The sequence below is a fragment of the Aplosporella prunicola genome, assembly GCF_010093885.1.
Source record: "Aplosporella prunicola CBS 121167 unplaced genomic scaffold K452scaffold_7, whole genome shotgun sequence".
In the NCBI taxonomy this organism is placed as follows: Eukaryota; Fungi; Ascomycota; class Dothideomycetes; order Botryosphaeriales; family Aplosporellaceae; genus Aplosporella; species Aplosporella prunicola.
The window spans coordinates 59,215-81,765 of NW_022983535.1; the positions used below are offsets into that span (position 1 = coordinate 59,215).

The following is a 22,551-nucleotide window of genomic DNA, read 5'->3' on the forward strand; positions in this document are numbered from 1 at the left end:
ATAGTCGAAGGTATTGAGCGACAGAATAATTGTATAATGTGGATGTTGTTAACCGCACATAGAATCTCCCTTGTAATGACGAGTTAAGTTGAACCGATGTCGCAATCTCGATTAACCAACGGAATATTTTAGAGGAAAGAATAAGTAGCTGAAACTTTTCATGCAGGAGCCAGTATCTCGTGGTCCCTGTGCTCAGATATGGCAGCCGAAACGGCAACACGTGAACTCAAGTTGCAACTCCGATCCGAAACCTCGATTGACTACGATACAGAAGAGGTTAGCAAAGCGCTCCGCTCGTGCTAGATGATGCTAATAAGCACAGTATAAATACAAGGATTACTTGCCACACCACAAGTCTGGCCTGCAGCCACCGCTCCAGGAGTTCGACCATGTTGACGTTGGAAACCGCGCGGATCCCTCAAAACGAAACCTACTAGAAGCTCCCGGAGCCTCTATCCATGAGATTACCCCAGCAATAGGGACGGAAATCAAAGGCTTGCAACTAAGCAAGTTAACTCTCAGCCAACTCGATGAGCTTGCATTACTTGCTGCCGAGCGAGGAGTTGTTGTTTTCAAGAACCAAGACTTTGCGGACATCGGACCGGAACGTCAAAAGGAGTACGGCAAACATTTCGGCCCGCTGCATGTCCACCAAATGGGTGGGCAGGTAAAGGATTATCCGGAACTTTTGCCTGTTTACCGGGATTTTGTGTGAGTAACCGACAGCCGGCTTGCTCTATGATACTGATTAAGAATAGAGCGGGTGCAGTTGACAACGAAATCAAAGACAACACAACAAGTGTAAAATGGCACAGTGACATGAGCTACGAAATGTAAGACACTCACACTTGCCGCAAGCTGTTTGCTAACAACTAAAGCAATGGCATGGGAACGACCACATTCCTGGTCTTGAGTACGCCACCATCTGGCGGAGATACGTTGTATCTGTCAACAACTGCGGCTTACAACGCGCTGTCTGAGACTTACCGGAAGAGACTTCACGGCTTGCTTGCAGTGCATTCTGGCCATTCGCAAGCTGCTGTGCACGAGTATCGAGAAAGATATATCAGGGATCCAATTGAGACGGTGCATCCTGTGGTGCGCACGCATCCTGTATGTCTGCTACACTGTAGTTCTTGGAAAAGGAACTGACATCTTCAGGTCACTGGAGCAAACTCACTCTACGTGAATCGACTTTATACCAAGAAGATTGTCGGCATGAAGCAAGAAGAAAGTGGTAATTACTTCTATTCTGGGCCATGAAAGCTAAGACTCATTAAAGCACAGCTGCCGTTCTGAACTTCTTATACGACCATATTGAAAAAGGTCAAGACTGGCACATTCGCGTACATTGGACGCCCGGAACCGTGGTTGTGTACGACAATCGCGTCACCCAACAGTGAGCAAGACTCTAGTATTAACAACAGCGGACTTACTGACGGAAATAGTTCTGCCTTGAGAGATTTCAGAGTTGAGGGGAACGTAAGGAGGCATATGCTGCGGATTACGCCACAGGCAGAAAGATCGTTTTTTGCCCCGAACGCCGAGGAGAAATAATTTTAACTTTGTTCTTTCCATATGATGCATGGAAGACCTTGGTTGTTTCTAAAGGTGTCAATATTTTCTTTATAGCTGCGTCAGCGCTACACAAAAGGCAACCCGCCATGATGATAAAGCTAGTCGGGTGCAGAGCATAGCAAAAAAAAAAAAAAAAAAAAAAAAAAAAAAAAAAAAAAAAAAAAAAAAAAAAAACGCAAAATTAGAGGAAGTAATCCTTGCAGGTATGAAAGAAGCAAGATCAAGGACACAGGAGGCCAATCCATTCTTATAATAAAGTATGAAGCGAAATGAGCTGAAGCCAATTTTTTCATGTGAGAAAGTAAGAAGCAACACTAAGTGGAGGCATTCCGCAGACACGGAAAAAGCAGAAACAAAGACACAAAGAGTCAATTCAGCCTTATGGAAAAACAACAAGCAAACTATAAGAAGCTAATCTGTCCTTATGAAGACGCAAGAAGCAAAACCATAACGAGCTAATCTGCTTTTATGAAAACGCGAGAAACAAGAGCATAAGAAGTCAGTTCGTCTATATAAGGAAGCAAGAAGCAAAAGTACAAAAAACCAATTCGTCATTATGAAACCCCAAGAAGCAAACCCATAAGGAGTTTATTCGCCCTTGTTCGAGAACAAGAAGCAAAACTAGGTGGAGGCATCCCACAGATACGAAAAAAGAAGAAATAAAGGCATAATGAGCCAATTCGGACTTACGGAAAAGCAGCAAGCAATACTATAAAAATCCAATCCGTCCTTACGAATGCGCAAGAAGCAAGAACATATGAAGCCAATTCGTCCATGTGAGAAAGCAAGAGTAAAATTAGCTGGAGTCATCTCCGCAGATGTGAAAAAAGCAAAAGCAAAGGTATAGGGAATTAGTTCGTCCTTATGAAAAAAGCAAGAAACAAAAGCAAAGTACTAATCCGTCACCGCCTGCGCCAAGTACCTCCGCCTCTGAAGAAAAGAAACAAACAAGAAGCAAAGGAAGAATCATAACCAAAGAAAGCAATCCGTCTCCGCCTGCAACAAGTACCATCAGACGCTCTCAGACCCCCTCAGGCAGGCTGGCATGAGTGGGCTTCACCGGGCTAAGGGTTGGTGGGCGTGAGGATGGTGAGCGTGATGGCGGGGATACCGCCATGAGAGACAGGAGGCGGGGCGGTCGGTATACCAGGGACTTTGGAATCCTTCTCGACCTTAACATGCTTGTCGCACACCCATTTCGCATATCCCTCGCCCCAGAATGTCATTTCGCCAATAGGAGGATCGACAAGATCCTGAGGCAAACGCTTAAAATTCTGACGAATGTTTTCCTTAATGCCGTGGTTCCAGGGTGAAACACCAGCTCCGTAAACCTGATCTTGCCATTTTCGCTGCGGAACCTAAGCCGGACTCCGTCCATTTCCGGCTTTCTGGTGTTGTAGAGGGTTATATTGATCCATATGTAGCCGTTGACGGCAACTTCGCGGAGAGCCAAGATGACAGTGAAAGAGATGAGTGAGAGGTAGACGATGTGATAAACTGTAACGGTACCGTTCATAAAAAAGATGTAGTACCAGTTCAGAACCGTGATGACTAGCTGGAGCGGTAACATGACTATCGCGGAGAGGTATGCCTTTTGGGTTTTCAAGTATACCGGGGGCATAAACCAATAGTCGTGATGGCTAAAGAGTGGCAAACACTTGTTGAGTATTTTGTCGTGGTGCATGAGATCTGACTGTTGGATATTGCAAATGCTGCAATAGCGTTCGCGTCCCGTTACTCTGTCAACTTGTCTGACTAGGCTGTCAAATGCCGAAAGCTCTTTCTTGTCTTCGTACAGGAAATTGAGGTTGCCGAGTATGAGGATCGAGAACCATATGCCTATCCAAGAGGCCCAGATGAAGTGGGGCAGTATGAGAAGTAAGAGCCCTTTCATTATGCCGTCGTGTAGACAGAGGAGCTGAGGGTCGGAGCTGAAGCACGGTCCAAGGCATGTTTTCCAACCCCAAAGAAAAGAGAGGTAGTAGTGAAAGCCGAAGAACTGCGTATATATGATGATAATAGTGCAAATAGCGACGGCCTCAAATCTGTATTTGCCCGTGAAGGAAATGAACGGGGGCAGGTAGGAGAGGATGGTGTAGAAGGCGGCGAAGATATCCTTAGCAACGAACCATCCAATGAAGAGGCTGAGGATTACGAGATGAAAGAAGGCGGCTACCTGGCCGAGAAACGAGAAAGAAGGCATGGTTGACACTAGAAAAAGAAGTGTGCCTGTCAGAAGAAGTCGGTGGAAGGTGAGGGGAGGAAGAAAGTACTTATAAACGCAGAGCGAGAGAAGTGAATAGAAAGTACCAGGCCAAATAGAAAAGAAAGACACGAGCCTGAAGTGAAAGTGAAGTGAAGTCGTAGTGAAAGCGTGAAAGGTGCTTAGTCATTTGTAGGTGGACCGATCAGGAAAGCACGTATGTTGGGAACGCGCGCGCGCAACAAGCGCACGGCTTGTAGTAAGAGCATTGTGATTTTAGCTCTCTGAGATATAGACAATTACCTGCCGCGCCAGAGGATGTCTTCAATTGCCTAACTAGAAACCTAGCGACATGACGTGCCTAGGGAGTGCCACGCGCCACACCCGGCTTGCTGCCTTGCGCTACGCCAGAAACGCCGCTGCTGCCTCACCCCTGGGCCACACCCCCACCAAATCCTCCACAAATCCACCATGGTGTCGAACAACACAAACAGCATATATAGAACTTCTTCATCTCGTCTCTCCCTTGCCTCACCACCACCACAGCCCTCTCCCCCCAAGCAATCACAATGACAGGACGCGGCTTCCCCTATCCACCACAACGCCGTCAGCTCCGCCCCAACCGTCCCCCACGCCCCTACGACGCCGACGTCGAGCACCGCTTCCCTCTCGCAATCTACGCCTCGCACCACGGCGGCCCATGGAACGGCTTCTGGCTCTCGGTGCGCGAGCGCGCCATGCTCGCAGCCATGGACCGGCTGACCGACAAGCCGGACTGGCGGCGCAAGGTCTTCGACGAGGACATTGTGCAGCGCTGGCGGAGCGAGGTCGTCGCTCCCCAGGATCTGCGCCCAGACCACCACGCCCGGAGCCAGGGCTTCACGCCCGAGATGTTTGACTACTGCATCCGTGAGCTGAGGGACAAGGCGCGTGACTTCGTCGACGAGGGCATCGTCCTGCTGTACGATGTCGACGCGGGCGTGGCCAAGTCCGACTCCCTTGTCTCAGAGGAGCTGAAGCAAGACCTCCGCGCCGCGGTCAGGCCACTCGAGGACGTCCCCGACAAATACAAGGACTGGCACCCCGGCTCCGACAACCGCGTTCTTGACCTTGTGCACCCCTCCCTCTTCCCCCTCATCTACGACTGCACCCACATCCTCCCTGAAAAGAGCGTCACGCTCGAGAATTGCCTGCGCCTCTGCGGCTCCGGCGAGCCCGCTGAGTTCAAACCCATCAAGGAAACTAACGAGTTCTACTCCTGGGAATATCAGTGGCTCCCTGCTGAATTAGCTTTCACTGATGATGAAGTCGGCGTCAAGTTCACCAGCTACATCAACAACCTGCATCCGTGCAGGCACGAGAAGCTGTACGCCGCCATCGAGCGCATCGCGGCGAAGGCGGTCCCGCTCTGGTCGGTGACGCTCGGCTCATTCTACTCCCCACGCAACCGGGTTCCCGTCAACGAGACAATCTACGAGTACGACTACCCAGGGCAGAACAAGTCGGACCAGCCACAAGACCAGTCATCAGGGCCACCACTAGCTCCACTATGGTCGCCCGCGCTCGGCGCTTTTAATTCCACGCCTGTCCAGGTTCCCGTCGACCCGGCGGGAGGGGGGGAGCACGATGAAGGGAGCGTAAACCTGGAGCAAGAACCGGAGCCCGAATCTACAGAAGAGCGCCTCCAGCGGATACAAGAAGAACAAATAGCCGAGTACGATCGCATCCAGCGGTCAAGACGGCTCGTCCTGCCACAGCCCCAAGATTATGAGCCCAGAGACAAGCCGCCGTTCTTCAATCTCAGACAAAAGTTTATCGAAAAGGGCCTGCAGGTCATAGTTAAGCTCGCCAACATCCACCTGACACCGGAGAAGCCGAAATATGAAGGCGGGTCCTGGCATGTTGAGGAGATGCTCAACGAGCACATTTGTGCGACGGCGCTCTACTACTACGACTGTGAGAACGTCACGGACAGCTACCTCTCATTCAGACAAAAGATTGACACGTCGGACGAAGACGGTTTAGCCGAGCAGAACGACTACGAAGGCGTCGAGATCATGTTCGATATTAAACAGGACGAACCTGGTATTCAGGACGTTGGCAGTATAAAGACCCAGGAAGGTCGGATGCTGGCTTTCCCGAATGTGTTTCAGCATCGGGTGGCGCCATTCAAGCTGAATGACCCAACCAGGCCCGGCCATCGCAAGATCATCGCTCTCTTTTTGGTGGATCCGTATTGCCGTATCATCTCCACGGCGAGAGTGCCGCCGCAGCAAAAGGACTGGTGGGCGGACGTGGTGCGGAAGGAGGGCGCCGTGCCAAAACTGCCGGCCGAGTTGCTCGAGTACGTTGTCGAGGACGTGGAGTGGCCGATGAGTCTGGAGGAAGCGAAAGAGCATAGGTTAAAGTTGATGCAGGAGCGGACCGCGTTTGCGGGGACCGTCGACGATGTGTTCGAAGAGGATACCTTCAACTTCTGCGAGCATTGACAGAGGACATGATGTATTGGTCGAGAAGTTTGGTTGTACGTGGTACAGGCGATAGATGTGTAGGAAACTTTTAAGGCGTGAGATCGCGGTATCCTAACCAAGGTATGGCTCCTTGTCGCGCAACAAATTGTTACTCTCACCTCACGCGACGATGTTTTGTTCCTTGCCGGCGACCCAGCCCTCTATGTTCTCCCTGAGGATGCGCTGGTAATTGGCCATGGTCTTTTCCCCGAACCAAGCCACGTGCGGACTGACAGTGATATTTAGACCCTGCGCCTCGGATCCCAGCAAAGGGCTCGAGGCGTATCTTCCGGCCTCGCCAGGCTCCTTGAGGAAGACATCCGCTGCTGCTCCCGCGATCTGCTCTGTCTTCAGCGCAGTCAGCAGAGCCGCTTCGTCCACAATACCGCCGCGGGACACGTTGATGAGAAGAGCGTCGGGGCGCATGGCCTTGAATTCAGGATCGGACATGAGGTTGACGGTTTCGGGGGTACGAGGACAACAAAGAACGAGGACGGTGGCTTTTTGGAGAACGTCGGCGAACGAAACACGATCCTCCGTGGCTGCCTCCTCCCCCTTGCGACCGGCAACAATGACTTTCATGCCCAGAGCGCCGGCGAGCAGAGCAATGCGTTTCCCTAAGCCAGACGTGTCAGCGTGAGCCCTCGAGAGTATCCCAAAACAGATGCGGCAAAGTACCGATGGCCCCGTATCCCACAATTCCCAGGATCTCGTCCTCGCAGTTCAGCGGTGCGTCGCCGCGCACACGCATGTACTGCGCCAGCGTTGCCCTCTCCTTCCACTCTGTGCCGCTGCCCAGTGTGCCCATGGTGCGCTCGTGCATGATGACGGTGCGCCGCCGTGCGGCAAAGTACATGCCTATGACGTGCTCGGCGACGGTGTGGACGTTGGCGTGAGGGCAGTTGGTGACCCTGATGCCGCGGCGGCGGCACGTCTCCAGGTCGACCGAGTCGTAGCCGGAGCCCATGACAGCAATCAGCTGCAGGTGCGGGGTGATTTCCTCGGAGAGGGCGACGGAATCGAGGGGATGGACGACGTTGATGATGATGGTGGCATCGCGGATACGGTCATGCAGGTCTTCGCGCGACGTGCGCAGGTAGCTGGTCAGCGTGTGCGTGTGCGGCTCGGGCAGCTTGAATTCGGGCAGGGGCGAGTGGATGGCCTCGAGGGCGACGATTGTATGGTGGACCATTTTTGTGATGCAAGCTGAGGTACTCGTAGGCGCAGTAGCGCCCAAAGAATCAAATACGACCCCTCGTCATCGGCAGGGCGTTGAGTCGCGTCGGCACGTGACTAGGGCGCGGGCAGCGGCGCGACAGCCGGCGCAAGACAAAGCGCGGCCATGTTTTGATGCGCAGAGATGGACCTTGGGGCGAAGGCGGGAGCGTGTCGAGCGGGCGTCTCTCTGGTGGCGGAAGAGAGTAGGTAAGGTAAGGTAGGTAGTCGTTGCGGGGAGTCGCCACCACGGCCACATGCATCTCAACCTGCACCCCGGCAAAAACTTTGGCCGACGCTGCTCACTGCCCAGGGACCTACAACGGATCATCCCGCTTCTTCTCCGCGGGGTAAAAGGCCGAAACATCCTACATCATTTTATATCATCTCCAACCCGTCCAGATGCATAGACAAGGATGGACGGGACCACCACCCAGTTTGTTATCCGCTTCCCCGCTGCCGCTGCTGTTGCCGCTGCAATATCAGAAACTTAATTATATGCACGCTCTAATTCGCTCTCAAGCCCGTGTGACGACTAAACCTATATACATGTTGCTGGGGAAAGATGCCATTTCTCTGCCACTGCACATGCTCAGTAATCGCATGCGTCTACTCTGCATCGAGATAGTCTTGCGAAGCAGAGTATGCTCAAAAGCTGGGCCCCTCCTGCCTGAATTTCTGTCGTGCCATCAACTCTACGTCGCCCAAAATGTCGTTACCCGTGTCGCTCTTGTTCTCTGTACTGTTTTTGGCCGTGGCTATTTTCGCCTGGTCCGCTATATACCGACTGTACTTCCACCCTCTGGCTTCTGTGCCTGGTGACAAGCTTGCGGGCCTGACGAGATGGTACGAATTCTTCTGGGACGGCCTCATGGGTGGTCAATACATGTTTAAAATCCGCGACATGCACGAGAGATACGGTACTTTTGCTCCCAGTTTCCGGCTTTTCAATCTCTGGTGCTAATCAGTGCCCGTTGTCACAGGCCCGATTGTGCGAATCAACCCTGGCGAAGTCCATATCAACGATCATCTGTACTGGGAAGTTCTCTTCTCGAACACTCTCAAACTCGACAAAGACCCGACTTACTATGGTCTCGATGCCGGAAACTGCACCGCGTGTACGTTGCCCTTACAGCAGCTTATAGAAACACTGAATACTCAGGACTTACAGTTTCGACGGTGGCGCACGATGTCCACCGCCGCCGCCGCGGAGCCTTTTCCAAGTTCTTCAGCGCTGGAAATGTAGCAAAGCTGGAGCCGCAAGTGCAACAAAAGCTGAACCAGCTCCTGGGCCGTATTGAAGAGCTCGGCAAAGCTGGTCAGGTTGTCGACCTGTCCAATGCATTCCGCAGCTTGTCAATGGACGTCATATCCATCTTTACCGAACCGCAGCCTAGGGACAACCTCTCTGCTCCAGACTTTTCAAAGCCGTTGCATGATTGCTTAAGAGTTCTATCAGGCACCTTTATTTGGCAGAGGATGGTGCCTGCCCTTCAAACTCTAGACGCAATCCCTCGTTTTGTTTGGACGTTTATCAACCCGAGTGTCAACGTTCTATATGACAAACGCGATGTATGGGAAATTCCTCAGGACAATTTACCAAATTAAAGATCTGACGCCGCCACAGAGTCTCAAGACGCAGGCCCGAGCGGTAATAGCCTCAGGCGGAAAGCCTGAAACGGACAGGCCGCCCACAGTGTTCGAAGCTGTAAGTGCGGTGGACAAGCTCTTTCTCGCGCCTCTTTTTGACAAGAGAGTAGATCTACAACTCGAGCTTGCTGGGTGTCGAGGACAAGACTCCAGAAAGGTTAGCGTGGGAGGCTGAGACTGTGAGACTTACCGTGCCCAAAGCCTAATGAAACGTGCTAAAGGACGTTACAGATCCTCGGAGCCGGTACTGAAACAACGGGGATGACCCTTTGCACTCTGGTCTATCATCTACAGACCAATCCTAAAATTCTCGAGCGGCTCAAGGAAGAATTGATGTCATGCTCCAGCTTGCCAAGAGAGGCGATGGTAGACTTCCGGACCCTGAACGGGCTACCGTACCTCCAAGCCGTCATCTGGGAAAGTCTGCGAGTCGGTTGCCCCGTTTCGGGCCGCCTTGTCCGCACCAATTCAAGGCATCCAATGACTTATACGACGCCCGGACCAGACGCCAAGACATATGTATTTCCGCCCGGCACCGTGTTGTCGATGACCATGCGTGATCTGCACGAGAACAGGTCCGTCTTTCCCAAACCGAAGGATTTCCAGCCCGAGCGCTGGCTCGACAGCTCCGACCCCACGAGCACCAGCACTGCCGAACAGCGCAAGTTGATGGACCGGTATTTCGTGCCGTTCAGCAAGGGGACGCGCAGCTGCGTGGGGATGGAGCTGGCGAAGCAGGAGTTGACGCTGACGGTGGGCAATCTGTTCCGACGGTTCGACCTGGAGCTGTTCGAGACGACGCGGAGGGACATCGAGGCGGCGCGCGACTATTTCTCGCCGTTCGGGCCCAGCGATAGCGAGGGCGTGCGGGTGAAGGTGAAGCTTTGAGATGCTCGTCTCGGGGGCTGGAGGGGCCGGCAAAAGCCGGGGTTGGCCCGGCCGGGTCAATGCCGGGCACATGCCTCATTTATTTTTACCGAGCCAAGAGCCTTTCCCTGGGCGTCATGCCACAAAAACTTTTAGCAAGGCCCACCCTTGCCCCTTTGTTAGCATCCTGCACCAATTGAATGCCTGCGCTCCCGATCCTGCCACCCTGCGCCATGCGAACCTAGGCTGTGAGAGATCGTTTGTGAGTTGTGACGTGCCTATGGAAAGGGCGGTGTCTTCAATGGAGCATCAATCGGATAGGCTGGCCACCCATCCGGGTGGTTGATGGCTTCCTCACACGTCTTGTACAGTAGCTCGTACGGCTTTTTCTTTTTCTGAACGATGCTCGCCAAGTTTCAGCGACATCAAGATCCCCGGAGAAGTTCCAATCGCACCAAAGTGGATACCCGCACCGAGCCGTTTGCGCGTGCGTGCGTGTAAGTGTGCTTGCATTGGCTTGGTTTTAGCTGCACAGCCGCCCGGCTGCCTTCCGAAACCCAAAACAACTCCATCGGTCTCGCCGAGTACCCTGTGGACACCCCTTGGCCGTAGCGCCCACAAATATAAGCATGCCTACTTACAGCGCCGGCGCCTAGCTAGCTGTTTCCGTCCCAAATCTACCGCGATCTTCGCCATGCTCATATACATTCCCCAGTCGCGCGCCGAATGGGGCTTCTTCCTCACTGCTTTTGTACAGGCTTTGGTCGTCGTCGGCCTCGGAATGTTAGTCGGACATCCGTGTCAGTCGTTTGCGCGCGCTCGCTGACGCAGAAAAACAGATTTATTCATATCCGATGGCAGCAATGGGCTAATCCCAACTTCATCCAACTCCAAATCTCGTACACTGCACCCGTGTATCTCTCTCTTTTCATGTTTGGTTGCCTCTACCAATGGTTGCTTGCTTTTGATGCTATCCGTTCAAAGCACAACATCCAGCTTTTCGCGATATGTGTCTGCAATGCTTGTCTACTTATCTTCACGGGACTGTTGTACAAGGAGATGCGCTGGGTGGTTCCCCACGCAACTGAACAGCGTGACATGTATAACAAACCACTTGTCAAACTGGACCAGGATATCTGGGTTGAAATTGGACCTTGTTTGCTGGTCTGCACGATCATCACAGGGATCTGCACTCTCGCAATGTGGGGGTTTACATACAGACTCCACAAAGAGTTTGCTTGGGCAATATACAAGCATGTCAGCGCTGACTTACATATGAGGAGCCGGTTCTTGACATACCAGGTAAGTTTGCGTGGCTCAGTTGTGACTATTCATTCTGATTTGGAAGCAACAGATTTATTTGGTCCTACTCAAGCTTGTTTTGTACTTCTTCTTGAGCTTTGTAATTTCATACAACCTGATTGATGTCCATTTCAGCCAGCCAGAGTATTCATTGACGATGGTCCTAATTCCTACCTCCCTACTCGTCTTGGGGTTTTCGGTGTACTACACAAGAATCGAGAACAAGCTTGGCATGACCGTCACAATGGTAAGTCAGGTAGACTGTTGTCTTGGACCAACGTTAATTCTAATCTGAACAGGTGTTCCAGCTAGCTGGCGTAGCCTATCTCTTAAGCAGAATTATCTTGCTAAATGGAAACTCCCAAAGGGCGACAAGCAAAGGGAAAGATCTGATGCTGCTCTTTGCGGGTGTAGGCATGATCTTCCTGATCTTCACGTTCATTGAGGCATGCCAATGCTTATACAACTTTAACAAGGGACTGAAGCCGATTTTGCTGAACCGTAAACCCCAGGCGCTCAGACGACAATCTTACACTTTCCAAAGGCTTTCCCTGCAACCCCCGTCTCCGATTAACACACCCTCTCAGGCTTACCTACTATCTCCGCGGCGTTTGTCTCTCGACTGAGAACTTCATCTATATGGAACCAGGGTGCTGGCTATTTTGGTTGCATATACATGAAGACTTTTCGGAACTACGCGAGGAAGAATGTTTTGGGCTACGCTGTCATGAGGCCGGTCTCCGAGTTACCTCCTGGAAACCGCATGGACCGAGCACTCGGTCCCTACCTGAACATACTGGAGCGAGCTGGCTGGAACTTGAATGGCTGGACCCCTGGAGACTCAACTCGTCAAACGAAGGAATGGAAGGACGGGCAAATAAAACTCCGTCATCTTCTCTGGCAACACTAACGCCTTAGATGTTGCGAGGATTGAAGCCATCGGTTTTGTTGGATAGTCACATCCTCGCCTGGAATTTGGTCCATCGAATAGTCAACTGAAACCGGCGAACGTTTCACGGATAGTAAAGCCGTTTTCTGGAACAGCGCTTTACCACCGTCACGTCAAAAAAGAAGAAAAGAAACTGTGTTTCCTACGCCGGATAAACAAAGGAATGTGAAAGCAAGGGAGGCACAAGCTCCTCACTCAAGGTCAATCGCACCTCAGACAAGGCTGGATCAGTCCAGAGCTTTGCCAACGGTATTCCGACAGAAACGGTCCTGTGCTTCAGCGTTATCACGGGATTGGACAAAATCAAAGAAAATACTTTACTTATTTTAACCTACGTTTCCAAAATCTGGCTGGACCACCAAGACGGGGGTTTTAATCAATAGCGCACGAGAATCTGTTTGCAGATTGGGCAGTAGAGATTTAAGAATCGAAGGACCTAGGGAGAGGCGACAGGGTTGTTTGCTGCATTTTTCTGCATGTGCGCGTGCGTAGACGGATGGTCAAAAACCTTTCCATGGCTTAGGCGGACGATGAGTGATCTTATCTTAACCTGAGGAGCCGAAAAAAACGGTGTGTGAGGCCGGGGCTCTATTTTCCTGTCGCACGAAAGAACGCGGTCCCAGACCCGAAGAAAAAATTGTTGGCACGGTCTGAACTAGGCAATAGTTTCAGACTGATCTGTTGTGTTTGATATGGAATGGTGGGCACGTCTTGAGTAGCTTGGCGATTTCTATAGCTGCAACGGAACTAATGGTTATTTTTAGACAAAGGACAAAGGACTAAAATCAGAAAGCGTAAAGTATGATAGCAACTCCAAACAATGGGCCATATGCTGGTAGCACACGCGTTGTAAAGAGCCAAGTTGTTCTCCCTTGTCGAACAATTACATTGTTCGGCGCATGAGCCTGCTTTATATAATCAAGACAGCCTCAAGTGCACATCTCGCAAAATTATCGTCACAGCAGCCATGGATACCGCAGTTTCAGTCCAAGCAACCAACAATCCCCCACACCGGCATGTGTTCACAGCCGCGCTCATATTCGAAATCGGCTTCGGCCTTATAGCCATATGCCTGACCCTGTCCTTCATCGGCTGGGTCACTATCAAGATCTGCACGATCCGCGCAAAGCGCAAGAAGCTGTCAGATCCTGAAGCGGCGACAGCCGCGGGAAAGCCGCGGAGCCGCGGGGGTGAATCCTCTGTTGATGATGATGATGATGATGACTTTGTGTTCCACTCGCCTTCGCCAACACCGAAGCTCAGCAGGTCTGCGACTTGGGTCAGGCTGGGTAAGGAGGAGATTCCATCGCTGCTGGAACTGAATGAGCTTAAGCGGAGTAATACGGTGAAGCTGAAGCCGGCTCGCCCGGTTCAGCATCCTCCTCTGCCGAGAAGAAACTCGAATTAACGAGCATGATGCTTGAGTGCATCATTGCAGAAACTAGATGTTAGGAAGCAGCCTCGGGACATGGATACGGGAGCTGCATCAGCTCCCGTATCCATCGGGAGACATAATTGGTAATGAATTGATATTGATTTGACACAGAAGAAATGTAAATGATGGATGGACGTCAAAATAGACTGTCAGCAATACCTTGCTGAGCTTCCAACCGGCTTCCAACCGGCGCAACTGCTAAAATGATATCAGAGACCCTCGGGTGGGTACCTAATCCAAGTAGCACGTAATACCTAGCGGCAGTCGCGTGCCCGCGCTGCTTGCTTTTATGTAGTACATACAAGAGGCATGTCAGCTGCTGACGGCTTCCATTTACAGAGCTCAGAAGTGCGTTGCAACGTCATCCCTGCTGGATATTGTTATTGTTATTGCTGTACCTCCGAAAAAGATGCGGACGACGCTGTTGACCCTGGGAGTCTCGGCCGGCCTGTCGCTAGCGACCGGCACGACCCCACACGCTCAAGCGCCTTTGCACGTGCCGCGCAACGCCAACCTTACGTCAAACACCACCTCCGCTTCCCGTCCAAACGTCGTCTTCATCCTCACCGACGACCAGGACCTCCACCTAGACTCGCTCGACTACCAACCGCTGCTCAAGAAACACATCCGCGACCATGGCACCTTTTTCGCTCGCCACTTTTGCACTATCGCCATCTGCTGCCCTTCGCGAGTAAGCTTGTGGACCGGCAAAGCCGCGCACAACACAAATGTCACCGATGTCAGCCCTCCGTACGGCGGATATCCAAAGTTCATCAGCCAGGGCCTCAACGACGATTACTTGCCTGTCTGGTTGCAGGATGCGGGCTACAAAACTTACTACACAGGCAAGCTGTTCAATGCGCACACAGTCGAAAACTACAACAAGCCCTACCCCAGAGGGTTCAATGGGTCGGTATGTCAATGCTTTGTTCCAATGCTTGGGCATTCGCTTACTCTTACAACCCAGGACTTTCTCATCGATCCTTTCACCTACCAGTACCTGAACAGCAGCTTCCAGCGCAACCAGGATCCTCCGGTGAACCACCCAAATGAATACGCGACAGACTTGCTGGCAGAGAAGGCTTATGGATTCCTTGACGATGCTGTGCAAGCAGACAGGCCCTTCTTCTTGACCATTGCTCCTGTAGCGCCTCATGCCAACGTGGCGAAGGGCAGCGACGGCAAAAACAAATTCACGGAGCCCATTCCTGCAAAAAGACACGAGCACCTGTTCAAGGACGTGAAGGTGCCGCGCACCCCGAACTTCAATCCTGAAAACCCATCCGGAGTAAGCTGGATCAAAGCGCTGCCGCGCCAGAGCCAGGAAAATGTAGATTACAACGACCACTTCTATCGACAACGCCTCAGGTCTCTGCAAGCTGTTGACGAGATTATCGAAGGAGTGGTGGAACGGCTGGATAGGTACGGGATCCTGGACAACACGTACATCATCTTCACCACCGACAACGGGTTCCATGTTGGTCAGCATCGGATGCAACCTGGCAAGGAGTGCGGCTACGAAGAAGACATTAACATCCCGCTCATCATCCGCGGGCCTGGAGTGCCCAAGAATGCGACGACGGACATCGTAACGTCGCACACTGACCTGGCACCGACGTTCCTTGACTTGATCGGCGTTGCTCCGAGAAAGGAGTTTGATGGCCTTGCAATCCCAGTGACAGGAAAGGGCATTGCGGAAGCAAAGAACTCCCGTCATGAGCACGTTAATGTGGAATTTTGGGGAATTGTGATTGAGGAAGGTGACTACGGAAGTATGGCTCCGGAACTCCTTGAATGTCCAAACGCTTCGTACTGACCTATGTGTTGCAGACAATCGACTGCCGAATAACACCTACAAGGCACTTCGCATAGTCGGGAAGGATTACAACCTGTACTATTCTGTCTGGTGCAACAACGAGCACGAACTCTACGATCTCAACGTAAGTTTTACGTGATTGTTCAGATGTTTTTGCTGGCCGATAGATAAGAAAGTTGCCCGAGATCTTGTGCTGACTTTCTGGCAGAATGACCCGTACCAGATACATAACTTGTACGACTCTCCTGCCTCTAGCTCCCACGGCACCAACACCACTTTTCTCGGCCTCTCCCACAGCAGCAACACTACTCTTCTCGGCCTTCCAGTCACCAAAGCGATAGCCCGCCTAGACTCACTCTTATTCGTGCTCAAATCCTGCAAGAGCGAAACATGCATTCGCCCTTGGGAGGCACTGCATCCTGACGGAAACGTCCAGAATCTCCACGACGCGCTGTCGCCGCGCTTTGACAAATTTTATGAGGTCGAGCAAGAGCGGGTCTCGTTTTCGCGCTGCGAGCTGGGCTATATTATCGATGCTGAAGGACCGCAGTTTGAGAAAGACGGCTTGTTCTTCCGCGAGGGAAATAGGTGGTCGGATTGGGTTTGAGTGTGGTTACTGTCGGTTGACGGCTGACGGTTATCGCAAGGTGGGGCCGCTGGACATGTCGCAATCCCGCGCTTGTCTTGCTTCATTGGTGCCTGCACCGTAAGCGGCAGCTCACCCACGCCGCCGTGGAAATTTGAACAAAACCTTTTTATGACTGCATGATTTTGCCTTTCCATGTTGTGTTGTCGCTCGCTGGACTTGTTTTGCTTCGCTCTGTTTCAGCGTATCCCTCGCACGTGATAGCTCGTCATTCAGTAGATCATGTCTTCTTCCTCTTCTTCGTTGTTAGCTTCGTCGTCTGCTTCCGCAAAGTCTTCGGTGGCGGAAGACCCTGGCGAACGTACCCCGCTACTGTACAACTCGGGCAGCAAAGTGCCGACAGTGGGAATCGAGCAGACCCAGGATGATGATGAAGAAGCAGGAACCGTACCCACCGACACGACGCAAACTACGCAATCGACCAAATCGGTAGCCAGCATAATCGCGGTGCTGGTGATAGGTATGCATGCTGTTATTTGCAACCCGGCTGTAAATGTTTGGGTGATGACTGACAAAGTCTTGGCTTTTATCAGGAGTGTTTATATCGTCCGCCGATTCATCCATTGCGTTGGCAACGCACGGAACCATTGCGTCGGAATTCAAGGATCTGGCCTACTCGAGCTGGATTTATACCAGTTTTGGACTGGCTGCTGCAGCGTCGCAGCCTTTGGTATGTTAGCTTGCCTGCGTTTGAGTCTACTGTGTCTGGTTGTGCCTTTGGTGAAGGATCGTGCACTGACAAAGGGCGATGTAGCTTGCAAAGTTGAGCGATATCTACGGCCGAAAGACTGTGCTGCAGGTCTCTAATGCGCTATTTGCTCTGGGCTGGTGAGTGCATCCAAGTCTGTAGACACGTGCGTATGTAGCTAACATGTTTACAGCACAGGCGTGTAAGTTTGACGTTGCGATCGTTCTGGTGGGGATGCTAATGGCATGGCTTCAGTGGCATTGGATCGACCTTCCTTCAGGTTATTATCGGTCGTATCGTCTCGGGTATCGGCGGTGCGGCAATGACGAATCTGGTCTTCATCTCCATAGCAGGTTGGTGCTACTCTTGCTTTCCTTAGGGTACATGCTGACATTCCCCACAGACTTTGTCCCTGTACGTGAGGCTGCGGCTTGGAGAGGCTACGTTAATGTCGTTTCCACCGCCGGCAGAAGCTTGGGCGGACCTCTTGGGGGTTATCTCGCGGATGTCGTTGGCTGGCGCTGGCAAGTATTCAGCTCCCTTTGTATCACTTACATCTAACAAACAAACCAGGTCTTTCATCGGCCAAGCTCCAACCATAGTGATCGCCATGATACTCATCTGGGGAATACACCCTTCAGACCATACCGCCGCCGATGCAGCCGCCACTGAAGTCACCAACGACCGGGAAAAGCAGTCCAAGCTGTCTCGCGTCGATTTCCTTGGTTCCGCGCTCTTGGCCATCACCATCCTGGCCTTCATGCTGCCGCTCGAGATCGGTGGCCAGAGTGTCCCGTGGAACCACCCGTTCATCTGGGCGCTTTTGGGCGTGTTTGTGCTCTGTGCGGTCCTACTCGTGCTGGTGGAAGAGTACTGGGCGAAAGAACCTGTCTTCCCGATCGGCCTCATGCGCAATGGTGATGTGGTGGCTTGCTATCTTGTAACGATGCTGCAACTGGCCGGCCAAATGGGGGTGAGGTTTGCCTTGATGATGTTGCAAAGTCCAACTGCAGAACCTTGTCCGCTGACGATGAGTTTAGTTCATGTTCAGCGTTCCGCTGTACTTTCAGATCACCGCCCGAGCCTCGGCAAAAGTCGCGGGTGCGCACCTCTTCCCTGCTGTTGCAGGAAACGCAGTCGGAGGCCTCATGACCGGGTACTTGGTCAAGCGGTAGGTGTCTGCTATATCTCCGATCAGCTCATTCGCCCCGGTCTAACAACTCCATCAGCTCCGGCCGCTACAAGTTCTTGATCACCCTCGCCACAGTCGTTGCCGCAATTAGCTACCTCCTCGTCCTGCTTCGCTGGCGCGGCCACACCAACCTCCTAGAATCGCTGTACATTATTCCAGGGTAAGCTCGCCCCATCCAACCCCTTAGCCGCCTTGAACAGCACTTCCGCCATTCAATCCATGCTGCAAACCCCATCCACTCATCCATTCTCTCATTTACTTACGCACCCTCGTGTGTTTTTAGCGGCTTCGGCACCGCCATCGCGCAATCCGCCGTCTTTGTCGCCGTGTCCGCCGCCATCGACCCCGCGCACATGGCCGTCGTGACCAGCGGGCTTTACCTCTTTGGGAGCATCGGCGTCGTCGTAGGCATGACGGGCGCGAGCGCGGTCCTGCAAAGCGTGCTGCGCAGGGCCTTAGAAGACAAATTCGCGAGCTTGCCTGACGGAAAGAAGTTTATTGAACGCGTCTTGTCGGATCTGGCGTTCGTGGACGGGCTTGTTGGGTGGGAGAGGGAGGCGGTTGTGGGAGCGTATTTGAGGGGGCTTGACTGGGTTTATGGTGAGTGATTGGTTTTCCTTTCTGCGTGGTTCTGGTGAGAAGTCGGCTGATTTGTTTGTGGTTAGGTTTGTCGCTGTTGTTTGCGTTGATTTCTATGGTGGCTTCGCTTTTCATTAAGGAACGGAAACTTTGAAGCACGAGCGCTTCCTTATCAGCATGCCGGACATCCGACGACCCAATGGTTTGGCATCAAAAATTCATCTTGAAACAAGTACTAGCATCATTATAGAAGCTGTCAACACTCTTTCCGGCCACTCGGTGTTCTGTGCGATCTCCAGTGGTTGATGCCCCCAAACCCCACTCCATCAATTTAACCTTGAGTCGTCTGACCCGCCTCCACCTGCGCTACGTACGTTGCGACGCTTTTACCACCTCATAATCCTTTCAATTAGATATTGGAGTCAGTTAGATCTTGGTTCTTCCGGATCTCCCCACCAAAAGTGGGTCCTCTGTCCTTATTATAGCGATGGCAACACAACAACCAAAGCCGTACCAGCATGTTTATAGCCACAAGGGCAGCTTTGGATGAAATAGCGCTTACTTGTGGTATTTATGTTTGTACCTTCACTATACAGCTGAAGAGGAGATCAGATGTTCACCATATCAGACTTAGACCTGCCGATCCGAACAAGCACATGCCATCGGAGATATCGGCAATCGCGAGAAACTGCCTATTTCATTCATCCGTCCATGCAACATCCATTACCGTCAAGAAAGATCCATCTTCCAGCGAGATGGGATACAATACAATCAATTTTCATGGAATACTCGTTACCTAGCTACAAGCCGGAGTCCTATATATGGGTAAAAAGGCCTTAGAACGCACGCATACTATAAAAACCTTGACTGGGGTTTGGTTCCGCCCCGTACATGCGTAGGTATCTCGTGGGGTGGTGAATCTCGCTTGAGGGTAACGGGCTTTAGCTTTGACCACCCGTTCCAAAGTCATCGTCCTATTTAGGCCTGGACGCCCCCTTTTCCACTCGGACGACATTCGGCTGGCTCCACAAAACAATCCTTACTATTATACAAGACCCCTTACATACCTCATTCTTCCTTTGACCGACTAAGCCCTTAAAAAAATGCTAACCTGAGTAGCCTTGGCGGTCGTGAGACCAGCGCATGACTGGTGTGCAAAGCCCACGATTAAGCTTTTTCTATCACTCCAAAATATGAGATGGTACGGATTATGTTTGTACTGCCAGGCATTCATGTTTCGTTATAGAAGCTTACTTTAACCCCAAACCTACTGGCAATTAGGTTCTTCTCGAAATACCCATTGGGTACCTATTTAATCTTTCGAGCAATAGAGCATCAAACAAGCATCTCCACCACAAGCGGGCATGTAAATGCCGACTGCCGAACGTGTGTTCACTTTCGGTTGCTAGCGTGAAACATTTGAATGGGTAAAAGGTATCTCTATTACATTTCCGACTGGCGGAAAAGGAGAAAATAACTGCTTATGGGCTTCCTCCGCTGCCAAGACACTTTGAAAAGGTAGCAGTCGGGACTGAAAAGGTTGTTGTGATGTGGAGGATTGAGCACAGCCATTGTGGCGGAGTCAGCACGACCCACTTTATACGAGCTGTCAGGCCTTCAATCATTACTTACAGTGCGTGCACCACGTGCAATACCCAGACACAAAGAAAGAAGCTCTACCGCGGGGCTCCATAGTTCTTTAGCAGAGAGCATGCGCCGATACGAGGAGATGTTTGAGGTTTGTTGGGGGCCATCAAGGGGTAGATTTCATTCAAAATTCATATAACCACCAAGAAGGAACACCACAACACCAGCTACCAGTAACGCTCATTCCATTCGAATTTTTCGAACCCACGCTCTTTAGAATGCTTATTGCTCAGCTGCTCTCACTTTCCGCTCTTGCGGTAGCGCTTCCTGCCGGCCAGGCAGCTTCGTCGACATGCACCGACCAACGGAAGAGGTTAGAATGGCGCCAACTTAATGATGGAGATAGGGCTTCTTTCGTGCAATCCGTTCAATGTTTGACCACGAAGCCGTCTCGTCTTGATCTCAACACGACTTTGTATGACGATTTTGCCCACGTCCACCAAGCTCTTGACAAGAAGAGTATGTATATAACAGCTCCAGCTCAACACAATCCGGGATAAGGTACTTATGGACTGCAGTTAACCTTGTGGGAAGCTTCCTCCCGTGGCACCGTTACTTTGTCCATGTCTATGAAAAGGCCCTTCAAGACTGTGGATACAACGGCACTGCCACGTAAGTTCATCCGTTTTTCGACGCTGGTAAATTTACTAGCAATGCAACGCAAAGCTAACCCACGAATTCAGGTACTGGGACTGGACTCTAGACGCCGAGGATCCCGTTAACTCGAAGATCTGGGACGCAGAGAGTGGCCTGGGAGGCAATGGCAATTCCGACAAGGCCGAAAAGCATGGAGACAACACTTACAACTGCGTGACCGACGGACCGTTCGCCGACCTCAAGCCGGCTTACCACAACGACGACGAGGAGTCGCACTGCCTGTCCCGCGAGTTTAACAGCGGATCCGAGAAGCCCGGCGACATGTTCAAGGAGGAGTACAGCAAGATGTCGCTCAAGAGGATTCAAGGCCGTTTCGACTACCAGAATTTCCGAGTCCAGCTCGAGGAGGGGCCCCACCTCGCCATCAACACCGGCGTGGGCGGCGACATGGCGACCCCCACTGCGCCCAATGGTTTGTTACACCGTCTCTAATGGTAAATTTCCGGCAAACAAATGCTGACGAACGCCTAGATCCGCTTTTCTTCCTCCACCACGCCCAGATTGATCGCCTGTGGTGGGAGTGGCAGCAGAAGCTCCCCTCGCAGCGCAACAAGGAGTACAGCGGCATCAAAACGCAGGATGACGACTCTTCGCAAGTCTCCCTTGATGATACACTGGAGATGCTGGGATTGGCGGATGATGTCAAGGTCAAGGATGTTATGACTACGGATACCGACCTGCTTTGCTACAAGTACTAGTGGCTGGTTCTAATGTTTGAGGCCCTGGTGGTCGTGGGAGATACCCGAGGCTGAAGGTTTGGCCGCTCTTGATTAGTTTTTCTTTCGGCTTTGCCGATTGCTGTTGCAGGCTTGACGTAGCTTATTCACTCGCTCAATTAATCCGCTTCGCAGCTCTGCGCATACATTCCAGCCAGTTAAAATAGCGTGAATGGGCAGTAGGGCGGCACGGAAGCCCGAGGCAGTTTGCCGCTAATACTCCCGTGAACTATGTATAGAGCTATGATGGTGTATATTTTATACCTATAGCGCTTATATTATCGTCTACGGGGAGTGCTGCAGTAGGGGGTTATAGGTAGAGGCGGGATTCGAAGTACTAAATCTCTATAGAAGGGTATAAAGCCGTTTAGGGGGTTGCAGATGTATTTTCTACGTGCGTCTATAGCTTCTGTTAGTGCTTGCAGTGCGGGATACGGTAAAGGGTTGTGGATACATAGGAGCACGAAGTAGTTATACTTTGTAGGGGGAAGAGGATAAGAGTTATGGGACGCGGAGAACTCTTTTCTTAACAGCACGACGTATTTTCTAAGCAGGCATTATATTCAGTTCTATAGCCATTTGACTATGTTCTATACGTCACGTATTTAGCATTTGCTATGGGAAAGACTGCTTCTTTACTTAAATATATCTAATGCGGACATGGTAGTGCGAAGTGGATCTTATGATTATGCATTTACGTTCTTTTATAGTATGTAATATAACTTTTATACGCTCGCTACTGAACGTCTTTGGTATATTCCGCAATCTTTGCATGCGTAAGCAGAAGTCCGTCATCACTGTCTGTAATATGCACTATGTAGGGATACATTCACATTTGCGCGTTAGTACCGCACACTTCTCATAATGTCACTGGTCTTTGTTTTATAAGCCCGTTGGTATA

General features: G+C 51.5%; 10 protein-coding genes across 10 annotated transcripts; 8 read left to right on the top strand and 2 right to left on the bottom strand.

The window, feature by feature from the left end:
• Positions 1-198: 198 nt before the first annotated feature.
• K452DRAFT_349819 (uncharacterized protein) lies at positions 199-1,697 on the top strand (the record flags this gene model as incomplete). The annotated part of the gene is made up of 7 exons (XM_033545619.1): positions 199-276; positions 323-711; positions 759-833; positions 879-1,113; positions 1,162-1,237; positions 1,288-1,399; positions 1,449-1,697. 7 exons carry the CDS (start codon positions 199-201, stop codon positions 1,555-1,557), a joined length of 1,074 nt encoding a protein of 357 aa, XP_033399678.1. The 3' UTR covers positions 1,558-1,697.
• Positions 1,698-2,642: 945 nt separating this feature from the next.
• K452DRAFT_345331 (uncharacterized protein) lies at positions 2,643-4,101 on the bottom strand (the record flags this gene model as incomplete). The annotated part of the gene is made up of 3 exons (XM_033545449.1): positions 3,852-4,101; positions 2,897-3,789; positions 2,643-2,852 (listed from the first exon to the last, which is right to left on the bottom strand). Coding segments are annotated over exons 1-3 (1,104 nt in total). The 5' UTR covers positions 3,853-4,101.
• Positions 4,102-4,530: 429 nt separating this feature from the next.
• K452DRAFT_267025 (uncharacterized protein) lies at positions 4,531-6,270 on the top strand (the record flags this gene model as incomplete). The annotated part of the gene is made up of 2 exons (XM_033538825.1): positions 4,531-5,303; positions 5,418-6,270. The coding sequence occupies 2 exons, from the start codon at positions 4,531-4,533 to the stop codon at positions 6,268-6,270; spliced, it is 1,626 nt and encodes a 541-aa protein (XP_033399680.1).
• A 141-nt stretch (positions 6,271-6,411) lies between these two features.
• K452DRAFT_296238 (uncharacterized protein) lies at positions 6,412-7,483 on the bottom strand (the record flags this gene model as incomplete). The annotated part of the gene is made up of 2 exons (XM_033541895.1): positions 6,412-6,908; positions 6,970-7,483. The coding sequence occupies 2 exons, from the start codon at positions 7,481-7,483 to the stop codon at positions 6,412-6,414; spliced, it is 1,011 nt and encodes a 336-aa protein (XP_033399681.1).
• A 616-nt stretch (positions 7,484-8,099) lies between these two features.
• On the top strand, positions 8,100-10,244 carry K452DRAFT_246052 (uncharacterized protein). Its single transcript, XM_033538004.1, has 6 exons — positions 8,100-8,426; positions 8,490-8,624; positions 8,678-9,078; positions 9,134-9,214; positions 9,267-9,335; positions 9,388-10,244. Exons 1-6 carry the CDS (start codon positions 8,216-8,218, stop codon positions 10,042-10,044), a joined length of 1,554 nt encoding a protein of 517 aa, XP_033399682.1. The 5' UTR covers positions 8,100-8,215; the 3' UTR covers positions 10,045-10,244.
• A 473-nt stretch (positions 10,245-10,717) lies between these two features.
• Positions 10,718-11,951, top strand: K452DRAFT_223966 (uncharacterized protein; the record flags this gene model as incomplete). The annotated part of the gene is made up of 4 exons (XM_033536659.1): positions 10,718-10,806; positions 10,863-11,325; positions 11,378-11,572; positions 11,625-11,951. The coding sequence occupies 4 exons, from the start codon at positions 10,718-10,720 to the stop codon at positions 11,949-11,951; spliced, it is 1,074 nt and encodes a 357-aa protein (XP_033399683.1).
• Positions 11,952-13,241: 1,290 nt separating this feature from the next.
• K452DRAFT_345340 (uncharacterized protein) lies at positions 13,242-13,786 on the top strand (the record flags this gene model as incomplete). The annotated part of the gene is made up of 1 exon (XM_033545450.1): positions 13,242-13,786. One exon carries the CDS (start codon positions 13,242-13,244, stop codon positions 13,680-13,682), a length of 441 nt encoding a protein of 146 aa, XP_033399684.1. The 3' UTR covers positions 13,683-13,786.
• Positions 13,787-14,118: 332 nt separating this feature from the next.
• Positions 14,119-16,132, top strand: K452DRAFT_306619 (uncharacterized protein; the record flags this gene model as incomplete). The annotated part of the gene is made up of 4 exons (XM_033542998.1): positions 14,119-14,622; positions 14,677-15,481; positions 15,540-15,649; positions 15,734-16,132. 4 exons carry the CDS (start codon positions 14,119-14,121, stop codon positions 16,130-16,132), a joined length of 1,818 nt encoding a protein of 605 aa, XP_033399685.1.
• Positions 16,133-16,688: 556 nt separating this feature from the next.
• Positions 16,689-18,784, top strand: K452DRAFT_223371 (uncharacterized protein; the record flags this gene model as incomplete). Its single annotated transcript, XM_033536613.1, has 9 exons — positions 16,689-16,841; positions 16,926-16,999; positions 17,115-17,212; positions 17,263-17,403; positions 17,450-17,832; positions 17,900-18,030; positions 18,089-18,211; positions 18,335-18,651; positions 18,717-18,784. Coding segments are annotated over 9 exons (1,488 nt in total), but the record flags the coding sequence as incomplete, so codon positions are not given.
• Positions 18,785-20,425: 1,641 nt separating this feature from the next.
• K452DRAFT_267041 (uncharacterized protein) lies at positions 20,426-21,779 on the top strand. Its single transcript, XM_033538826.1, has 4 exons — positions 20,426-20,736; positions 20,796-20,889; positions 20,961-21,346; positions 21,406-21,779. Exons 1-4 carry the CDS (start codon positions 20,496-20,498, stop codon positions 21,630-21,632), a joined length of 948 nt encoding a protein of 315 aa, XP_033399687.1. The 5' UTR covers positions 20,426-20,495; the 3' UTR covers positions 21,633-21,779.
• Positions 21,780-22,551: the final 772 nt, after the last annotated feature.

Bases quoted from the DNA above. Each gene is read 5' to 3' on its own strand.
- K452DRAFT_246052 (XM_033538004.1), top strand. From the start codon at position 8,216: ATGTCGTTACCCGTGTCGCTCTTGTTCTCTGTACTGTTTTTGGCCGTG. The intron at 9,215-9,266 runs GTAAGTGCGGTG...ACAAGAGAGTAG, and splicing joins CGCCCACAGTGTTCGAAGCT to ATCTACAACTCGAGCTTGCT. The intron at 9,336-9,387 runs GTGAGACTTACC...AGGACGTTACAG, and splicing joins TAGCGTGGGAGGCTGAGACT to ATCCTCGGAGCCGGTACTGA.
- K452DRAFT_267041 (XM_033538826.1), top strand. From the start codon at position 20,496: ATGCTTATTGCTCAGCTGCTCTCACTTTCCGCTCTTGCGGTAGCGCTT. The intron at 20,737-20,795 runs GTATGTATATAA...TATGGACTGCAG, and splicing joins CCAAGCTCTTGACAAGAAGA to TTAACCTTGTGGGAAGCTTC. The intron at 21,347-21,405 runs GTTTGTTACACC...ACGAACGCCTAG, and splicing joins GACCCCCACTGCGCCCAATG to ATCCGCTTTTCTTCCTCCAC.